This window comes from Argopecten irradians, chromosome 15 (genome assembly GCF_041381155.1).
Source record: "Argopecten irradians isolate NY chromosome 15, Ai_NY, whole genome shotgun sequence".
Lineage (NCBI taxonomy): Eukaryota > Metazoa > Mollusca > Bivalvia > Pectinida > Pectinidae > Argopecten > Argopecten irradians.
The window spans coordinates 8,713,945-8,725,235 of NC_091148.1; the positions used below are offsets into that span (position 1 = coordinate 8,713,945).

Here is an 11,291-nt window from a genome sequence, read left to right on the forward strand (position 1 = left end):
TGTGAACCATTATTTGACGGTTTTCGTAATGTGTTCACACTTTATCTCGTATTTACTCCATCTTGAAAAAAAAATAATAATAAGGTACTGTAAACCAACTTTTATTCGCGGCTATTAAATTTCGCGAACTTCGATTCAAAACCAGTTCGTGTAGATTAACTTTCGCGGAACAGATTACATACCTGTTATACATGTAGTATGGTAAGTCATATCGATCATGATTCTCAGAGATTAACTTTTTTGAATTTAAGTCGATTGCAAAATTCGCGAAAATAAATCGCACACGAATAAAAGTTTGTTTACAGTACTTCCTTGATACAAAAATTATCTGGAGAACTGTCGTGATGTAATAAATCAAAAGTTTTTTTGTTAATTATTTTTTTCAGATTCATCTTCCAGTCAAACAAAACCCCAACAGGAGGAACCACCTGGAGCCAGTGGGCAGGGTCAAGGGTCATAGGCTTAAAGGTCAACTGATCGCCACTGTCTTCGGATGAAATTATAGGAATGTTGAAGCTTCAATGTGACTGGAAAAGCAGACGGACGAACTGCTGTAGCTTAGCATTAGACTTTTAGCATGGAGTGAAGATTTCTCTAGACGGATATCAGCTCGGTTGATTTCAAGTGTGTTCAGCTTTTTGGATTCGGAAATCCTCTGAGAATATTTTTGTTGCATAGCAACAGGACACTATGTGATCATGACAGCCTAATTAACATACGCCAGACTCGGCTCAGTGATTTTTAAGCATGAACAGATTTATACATTCTCGACTATAAGTGTTCATTTGTTTATATTCTTAACCCATATCATGAAATAATGTATTTATTATTATGAAACAGTGTTATATTTCTATCTGCTTTTTGTACTTCATAAATCCATAAATATTAAGGTCGATCATCATTCTGGTAGCAGCCATTTTGTCATGTCACTCATTTTCTTTTGATGTACATTGTACAGATTCATGATTGTAACAGGTGTCCAGTCATAAACACATGTGTTCACAAAACCAACTGTCAAGGAATTAAAGGTTGAATCTTCCAGTGATATTTTAATTTTTAATTTAAAGATGCTCCACCGCTGACAAATGGTATTTTTTCACTATCAAAAACAGGAGCAGACGATTTAGTATTTTTCTTCATTTACAAAAGTTACTTAATTTACACCATTACCACCATTGAAAAGTTTGAGCTTCTAATTTTACTTCTTGTTAAAAATATGAAAAATAGTTAATTGCATCCAGAAAAAAATCTGTGTCACTATATCCTATATGGAAGGAAGTACTGGTTGCGCATGCACCAAAGGCGAAATAAATTATTTTAAATTATTTTTTGTGTTAATTAGACATATATATATATGATTAAACACCAATTATTGTTCAAATGAAGAATGCCATTTATGCTTTGTCGGCGGTGGAGCATCTTTAATCATAGCCCTATCTTGTCATGAGAACTTGTAAAACATATTACTGAATATTAAAACCTGATGGTCACTAATTGATCATGACCATGACCATGGCCATGGCTTGTAACTGCGTATTATGCATTTACATATTACAGAGTTATCTGCACTTGCGGGTAGTGACGTCATGTGTTTGCGAGCTTAAAGTCATACTTTTTGAAGAAAATGACGTGAATTGCACTCACAAAATAATGACGTAATAATCGATACCTACCCGCAAGGGAGCTTACTCTGTAATATGCAAAGACCGAATAGTGCGTACCGTATTTTTCACTTGTAAATATATGGAAAAGTGTGCATTATACGCCCATATATACCGTAATTTATTTTTGCTGACATTTCTTTCTTGATGGGAGATTCTTATATTTGTCTTAAAAGTTCTTGTATTGGAGCGCACTATAGACGCTCATATAGTGGTGCAGAATAAAAGACTTTGATTAGAATCAGATGAGGTTAATGGGGATAGATAAATTTCTATGAAGGTTTCTTTTCATTCATTTAAAAAGATGACAAAATTATTATATTTTATGTGTAAAAAGGCCTCTTTTCAATACAACAAAACTATTTTTTTTTCATATTTGATCCTTAAAACTTTGACAGTCAATTTTTGAAAATATCACAAATGCAGTTGTAGACACCAAATAGCATAATGTTAAGATTTTTAACATTTTTGTCATTAATACTTTATCATTAATTAGAATTATTCAACTTTTTTCTGCATTTCTTTGCAATTTTTATGTCATTGAAATTTTTTAAATAATGATTGTCTGTTTTTTGTTACAACTAGTGCTTTTGGTAATTAGAGAAATTTGTATTTAGACTCTGTTTATAATGAAAGTTTTGTTTGTATTATTCTTGGTATGGATGGTACTCTAAATAAGGAAAGGCGTTTTCAACGCAAAAATTTTATGAATATGTAAACTGTATTACCAAAGGAATGAAGTTTAATACATCGTGAAAATAATACCCAATATGAAATATTTACTTTTACAAATCATGAAAAAAAATTATCATTCAGGAAAATATATATCCACGTTTACAGAATTGCATAAAAAACATAGTGATGTCACTTAGATCAATATGAATGACAAGTTGAAGATTTGAGTGGGCATTTTTTTTAACTTTTGATTTCATTCACATCAAGAGAACACTTGAATCTTTTGATACAGTTTTGATTATATTTCGTATGATACCTGTGAAGTTGTATTATTTTACATATTTTCCTGAAAATTTATTAACTATACATAAATTTACTATTTGAATGAAACCCACATGGCAAATTGTAGTTTATTATATACTGTACGTATAGCTTAGTATTTTTGCTGTTTAAAAAATCAGCAATATTGGCTTAAAACCAGAAAATTTATTTTATTGAATTAAATTTTCAAAGTTTGGTAATTATTTTATACATTGATAATTATGATTTACACAGACTTATAATTTCGTTTAGGAAATTTTTCACGACCACATCAATAGCCTGTAAAAACGTGAAATTATCACCCCCATATACATTACCGTAATACAGTTTAGTTTGTTGTTTTGCTTAATTTCTTCAAATATAATCTGATGACTAAAACTACATTTAAGAAGAGTTTAAAGTTTGTGTGCATCTGAATCTTGCATGGCAAATACTAACTCTATTACCGTAATGATCCAATAAACGCCCCTCTCTCTTTTTTGAAGCCTCAATTTCAATTACATCAGAGTAAACGCAGACATCCAACAGTTTCTTTATTTATTTTGCAAATCGATTGAAAGCTTACTTAGTTCAATAAAGTTTTGAAAGTTTTGTCCAAATTTAGTCGTGTTAAGTGCTGTCATATTTCCTTCAATTATTTTCATGGCCTGAGTGCATATTGGCTTAAATACGGTATGTATTGTTTACTCACCATATACAGCATTACCATATATGACTGTATTACCATATATGGCTAGTATTTATATTGGCCACTTTACCATTTATGACTAACATTTACCATATATGGTCAGCATTTACCATTTATGGCTAACACTTACCATATATGGCCATGTTACCATATATGGCTAGTATTTACCATATATGGTCAGCATTTGCCATATATGGCTAACATTTACTGTATACAATGTATGTTTAGTATTTACCATAAATTACCAACATTACCATATATGGCAGCATTACCATATATGGCCATCATATGCTAATCTTTTAATGTTGCTATTATAAGGTTGAAAGGGGATTTTGTGATAATATTGTTATCATATACAGCAACAGACACACATTTAATTACAATAAATTGGGATATTTTGGATGTAGTCCTATTTGGCTTGTTTGGTGTTTGACACGAAAGCGCCAAAATTCAACACACCGAAATTTGACTGTGTATTTACGGTAGTTGTGCAACTTCTATTTTTTGTGAAAACACATATTGAGGTATGTGATCAGTCATCATTTCTATTAAGGCTAACATTTAAAAGGGTTGTCTTAGTATTAATATGGCTTCAAACTAAAACACATCAGTTTTTCCTTATTGAAAGATCTATGTAACAAATGGACCATTGAATTGTTAGTTGTAATTCTGATTTTTTTTATCTTTTGTTCATATAAGAGTTACAGGCCAATTACAGAATTTAGAAAAACGCCAAATTTAAACATGCCAAAATTTAACCACCCTATTTTGATACAAAAATGCCAAAATTTCTCAACACAAAAATATCCCAATTTACGGTAATTTGTAGAAATGCATCGTCAGAAACTGCAGAGTCACCGCTCTATCATTTGTGATGATAGAGCAATGACTCGTGAGTTTCCAACTGCAACGGAAATAAAAAGGAAGAAAAAAAGCCTTGTATATATAAATAAAAAGGTCAAGTCAATATAACAAAGGTTTATCTAGTCACATATTATACAGTATTAAAGAGAAATCCTACAGTATATTCTAAGCAGGAGTGCATATAAATGTCTGGAGATCCAGATGATGTAAGCTTAATGGGAAATTGTATACTGACAATTTTTTACGATATTCTTGTGCAATGTAAACCGTTTACGGTATATTTATATATACAAGAAACCAACAAATGTAACATTGAAAAATATCATTCATTAGATGTACCAGTAATCAAACCTGTCTATAAAGACCAACCTAAGGACAATAGATTTGTGGTCTATATAGTAAGGTGATCTTTATACACAGGTTCAATTGTATTATACTATAAACCAACTGTCTTTTGTGTGAAATTTATTTTCGCAAATTTCGTGATCAAGGTAAGTTTGCAAAACTTTAGTCGCAAATTGATATCTCTCAGAATTTTTGCGCTATGGAATTCAATTTAAAGATATTTCCATTCAAGTTTTAATCCGTGAAACTCAATCTCCACAAAAATGTTTGGAACCAGTAAACCCGAAAATTTAATATCCACAAAAGTTGGTGACGGTAAATGGCCATTTAGGACCCCAAGGAAGTGGTCTTAATGAGCAGGTGGTCATTATATGAGGTGGTCACTATTACTAAGGCAGGTTAAATTGTTCATGGAAAGTACAGAAATCAGGTGCTGTGTTGTCCAGGCAGAAAAGGAAATGCGCTGCTGATAAAACCGGAGACATTAATTCATTCACCCCTGAAGACACTTTTATACTCTTCTGAATCAAAGACTAGACCAGTCTATTATGAAATTTCAGGGGTTAAGAAGTTAAACGCGGATGATTTACCCCTGATATTCTATAATGAACTGTTCCAGCTTTAGTTTTAGAAAAGTTCAAATGTGTCTTTAGGGGTGATTATGTGTCAACTGATGTGATCAATGGTTATGTGTCAGACTGTATTTGTATTTACTATAATGTTAAATGTAATATTAAGACTGAATATGGTATTTTTCACATCGGAAAAAAATTATACTGAATTCTTTATATCCCTGCAAATATATTTAGACTCTTCTAAATCAAAGACTTGACAAGTTCATTATGAAATTTTAGGTGGGAGTTGGTCTGAATACGGTAGTTTTCACATTTAAAAAGAACATGATACTGAATTGTTCACATTGCGATCTGTACAGATTTTGATTTATAGATGGTTGGAATGTTTTTGTGATGCACATCTCAAGATTCCTGATTTAATTTTATCATTTAAATATTCAAATGTATTTTTACAACAAGACTTTAAGAATAGCATAATAAAGATTGAAGAACATTTGCAACTTTGTATTTGTGTGATTTTTAAGTCATCTGACCCAATGAGCTTTTAAAGCCGCCAGGTGTTAAAGTTTCACATTTTGAGGATCCAGACATGGTTCTGACATAGTGTAATTATTTTTCAGATTGATTCAAAATGTATAATGGCCCCCACAGCCGCCATCTGGAAAACACATTTTGAACTTCTTCTCAAGTTCTACCTGTGGGATATGGCTAAAATGATCCTGACATGATCCTGACAAAGTGTTGTTATTTTTTAGGTTGATCCAAAATCAAAAAAAACATGCTTGAAATTATCCTGACATGGTTTCAACATAGTGTTTTTAAATTTCGAGTTGATCCCAAATCAAAGATTACCACCATGACACCATATTGAATTAATTTACTATACATGTATTACTGTTGCCAAGATTGTCAGATGACCATTAAGGCCCCTCAGCCTCTTGTTTAAATTTAAAAGAGTTGTATCTACAATTAGTTGCAAAATAGAGGATCTTTACATTACATGAGTAAAAACACAAATGTTTAAAATGACCATAAACATATTCCATATTCTGGATTGTAGACAGACAGTGCCGGAACAATCAAGGAAGGAGAACTCGCCTGATGATGGGACCACCATACATCAACAACATCAATTATTGTATTCGACCAAATAAGCACCCTGGGTGTTAAAAAAATTGAAAAATTGAAAAGGTGCTTTTTAATAAGACGAAATTACTGCAAAGCAAAATGCAAACCTATACAGTTTTGATAGTTTGGGTCTTTATTAATATGTATGCCTTAATTGGTAATTGAAATTGAGGCCTCAAAAGGGAGAGGGGTACTTATTTGGTTGAATACGGTAAGATGTATTTAGGTGAAATGTATCGGTCAACAAAAATGATACACAATACATATTTATTTGAATAAAATAACAAAACAACATATGTTACAAGACATTTTTAAGCATCAATTTAATTAAAATTGGATTTTCTACGAGCAGACGGTCTATGGGGAGCGACACATAGAAGATCTAATTTTAATTAGACTGTGTTAAGCATTTATTAGCAATTTGCAAAATATTAGGGGGAAAAAACATACAAAGTCATACACAATTTTATAACAATATGAGCTATAACATTATGAAAAAAACAACTTATTTTAAAACAAATGATACTATTATTCCAAAGCAATCATTCCCTAGAATACATTATATGACTAGCTTAGAAAGTGTTCTGTACCCAAGAATCTACAGTATGACCAATTCTCACCCATGTTGGTTTCTATACAGAATCCCAGACCAAGAACAACCTACCAACGATATTTCGTCTGTGCATATTACATTGTTACCTCCCTTGGGAGTAAGTATCCATTGTGACGTCAATATTTTGTGACTGAAAATCACACTGTCTTCTCTGGGAAATATGACCGTTATGCTTGCAAACACATGACGTCACAATCAATAACTAGCTGCAAGGGCAGATAACTCTGTAATATGATCCTATTTTGATAGCTTTAACAAATCTGCATGTGCCAGACAGACAGGATCAACCAGTGACAACAGCTAAAAAGGCTGCTTGAATTGCCAATCATTCAAATATGAAATGGATAAACTGAAAATGAAGAATGGTATAAATTATGGTATATACTAAAAAGATACCTGATTACAAATAACAGTATAACCTACCCGAAAATCCAGAAGGTGGTATTCCGGAAAACTCTCAGTCCACTGATGGAAATGTAAGGGAACGGATTACTATAACTTTACATATATAGGCTTACAGAACACAAAATTGGCAGTTTGGAAAATTGGTAATCCAGACGGCTTATAGGCAGGGATCTTAAGTGTCAGGATTATCGAGGGTCCACTTGTACCTCTATGGAGACAGTTAGCTGCCATTACCCTTGTCTGTTGGCAGATAATGGATAATCACAGGGACCTAGCACGAATTTATGATCAACAGTATTTATATATAAATGTATTATAGTAATTAAAACACTGTTGGTTAGAAATTCAGACCAGGTCCCTGTGTGCATAATGCATTGTTGTAAAAATCAAGAAATGAGTAATCAAAAGTATAAAATAGATTCTATAATTGACCAGCACCAATTCATACAACTTTTATTTGACATGGATAGCACTATATTAGAAAAAAAAAATTAAATGGTAAGAACCATTAGACATGTTCAGAAAGCAATTTAAATACATAAGATTTGTCAATTAGAACAACAATAATCATTTAACTTACAACATATTACAATTAAGATTTATAACATGATATACTTCTCAAATCTAATGCTTCTTCGTATAATTGTAACTATAATATGACTGAAGGCGGGCCTTAAAGGGCGCAGCCACATGTTTTAATACCAATCATGCACAGCATGGGAAGAGCGAAGCTCTACTTGTATATTTTATATTCTATTTCATGTAGAAGACATAATTCAAAAATAAAAGGATGCACTTTAAACTACAGAAGTATATGATGTAATAATTGTCTAGCATAAACTCAAAGAAATGAATTTAAACTCAAAGATTCGGAAAGTATCAGTGGATACCTTCCTGCAAGGGAGCTAAATCTGTAATCAGCAAAGATAGAATAAAGTGATTTTGAAAATTTCCATATACAAAAGTATTCACATCAATTATATGTTTACATGCAGTCACATGATCAAAGTATTAATTACTTATGCAGAAAGAAAAAATTGACACTGATGAGCAATTAATATCAAGAAAGTAGAAAGTATTTGGATCATATCAAACCCTTTCATATTGATTTGACTATATGTTCTCTTTAAAGATGCTCCACCACTGACAAATGGTATTTTTTCACTATTAAAAACAGGAGCAGACGATTTAGTATTTTTCTTCAGTTACAAAAGTTACTTACTTTACACCATTACCACCATTGAAAAGTTTGAGCTTCTAATTTTACTTCAAGTTAAAAATATGAAAAAATTCCGCACCACTATATCCTATATGGCATGAACTACTGAATGCGCATGTACCAAAGGCAAAATAAATTATTTTATATTATTTTTTGTGTTAATTAGACTATTATATACAAGATTAATCACCAATTATTGTTCAAATGATGAATATCATTTATGCTCTGTCGGCGGTGGAGCATCTTTAAACCTGATAAAACAATATATCATTTAATGCTTTAACACTATAGCTGACTTAATTTGTACGTAACAATGTAAAAATATATATTATATTTTATTCTATCAGTGGATAGGGCTTTGCATATAACAGAGTTACCTCCCTTGCGGAAATGTATTGCTTGTGACATCATCATTTTGTGAATGAAACATACATCGTTCTTTCTAAAAAGTATGACATTACATTCAAAACCAAATGAGTGTACAATCAATACCTAAAGAGGGCAGATAACTCTGTAATATGCAAATACGGAATATAAATAGAAAAAAAAAATTTGACACTGATGAGCACCTTGAAAGTGTTGAGAGCATATCAAACTACATGTATTTCATATTCAAATGTATACTCTACTCTTAGTTTAGATTAAAACAAAAGATTTTAAAATTAAATTATTATTTAATGCTTTAACACTTAATTTGTATACAACGATATAAAATATATATAAAATATATATTATGTATTTATTCAATCTTTGGCGAATGATAAAGATTTTGTAACGCATGTCATGCAGTTAAGGCACTCGTGTAAACAGTTTAAAAACAGAATCAATTTTAGGCTGATCCGACGGACATTTAATTGGAATCTGAATTATACACCACATGGAATTTCTGTGTTTTTGTGACAGTAGGTAAATAAAATACCATAAAGGCGTTTATTTTCGCGGGGATGATATTTTCACGATTTCGCCGATCGTTGCTATGATCACGAAAATTTGCTCCACAAAATATTGAGAAATGGTTGAGTCATATGTATCCTTGAAGCCAGATCGCGAAAATGTAAAACTGCTCAAATTCATCGTTTTTAGTTCAAATCTTGAAAATTTTGACTGTGAAAATAACCGATTATACAGTAACATCATTTTCTGCTAAATATGAAACAGGAGATGGATGGCTCAAATAGGCATTGGGTTTTACAATTTTTTTTTTACACCGAAATGAGATGGATGTATATATTTATGTATTTGGTTATGTTTTACACGCTGTGAGATCGATCGACTTATAATAATAGGTCTGAATACATCCAATAAATACGAGAAAGTGATATAATTGCATGTACTTGATACCCCAATGATATAATTGCATGTACTTGATACCCCAATAACCGAGCATATTATTATTCTTGCATTCTACAATTATGATTTTTTCATAATGGCAAAACAAAGTCATGATATGGGCGAATAAAGTCAGAAAGATTGCACACAATATTGATTGTCAGAATCGTAAAATCTTCAACTAGCAGGTGAGCCATGTGATGATATCATATGCAACATTACATGTATATGTCTATAAAAATAACACTGATGATACAATCACACTAAATGTATACCAATATCAGTTCACTACTTATCATACTCTCAATTTTTTTAAAAATTGTTAAAACTCTGAGCTGTTCTTAAAACACTGCCTAGTTTTCTTTGCTTAATTTACACACAGATTTTGTTTTTATAATGAACTCACTGTTTTTTGTGCAATTTATTTTCAACATTTTCAGCGAAACAACACCAATGAGAATTAAAGTATGACTTTTTTTAAATGCATATATCTTAATATAATATAAGGTATTTTTCATACACCAGGTTGATACTAATAAACAGCGAAATACTTGTTAACTACCAGTAAGAATAGTCTATAGGTAAATAACACCTTTGTCAGTTTTCATGGATTTTGTCTTTTCAAAAGATGGATTATACAAAACTGATATCTAATTAATTTGATGTTTATAATAAGTAAAAATTAAACCAATTCCTGTTGGTTTCATAGCCCCAGAATTTTAGATAGTTTGATCGTTAGTGTCTCCTGGTGCCAAAATTTAGAAATTCAGGGGAGGTAACCTAGTTATCGGAAAGGACTATACATTTCTACATGTGTGTGTCATAATGCAATTTAGTTTAACTTGTAAACACTTTCAAGGTAACATGACTAGACAATAAAAAGTAAATGATTTCTATTTTTCAAATTATGACATAAAATTATTATATTCAAATACTTCATGATTGTACTAATAAGAATTGTAGATGATTCCCATCTATGGAATAATATAGACATTTTTACTAACATAATGCTGACCACTGGAACATCAGAAATTCAATTTTAGCTTAATTAGCTTAGTTAATTATTTTTGAGAAAAAATGTCAGCAATTAAGCATTAACGGGCATTAAGATCTCATTACTATAAACCGACTGTCTTTCGTGTCCGATTTACTTTCGCGAATTTCGCAATCAAGGTAAATTCGCAAAATATTTATTTCTACAAAATAATATATTAGACCATGCATTCTTGCACAATTGAATTTGAAGATATCTCAATTCAATCTTAAATCTGCAAAACTTATTCACCACGAAAATATTTTGAAACGGAAATTGCGAAATTTAATAGGCATGCACGAAAGAAATTTGGTTTACAGTAATTTAGGCCTGAATTCCATGAAATATACAAGGCGACTTTGTCTTCTTTTATGGGACTCATTAATCATCATTGACTTTTCATTGTGTTGGTATGATATACAATTATTGCCCTGG

General features: G+C 31.3%; 1 protein-coding gene across 4 annotated transcripts in view; it reads left to right on the forward strand.

Moving 5' to 3' along the window:
- The window catches only part of LOC138309114 (cAMP-dependent protein kinase inhibitor gamma-like), a 42,357-nt gene extending 41,316 nt beyond the window's left edge, over window positions 1–1,041 (forward strand). For all 4 annotated transcript variants that reach the window (XM_069250256.1, XM_069250257.1, XM_069250258.1 and 1 more), the window contains one exon: window positions 387–1,041. In XM_069250256.1, coding sequence (XP_069106357.1) covers window positions 387–460 — 74 coding nt within the window. In that variant the 3' untranslated portion in view covers window positions 461–1,041. The remainder of the gene's footprint in view (window positions 1–386) is intronic.
- Window positions 1,042–11,291: the final 10,250 nt, after the last annotated feature.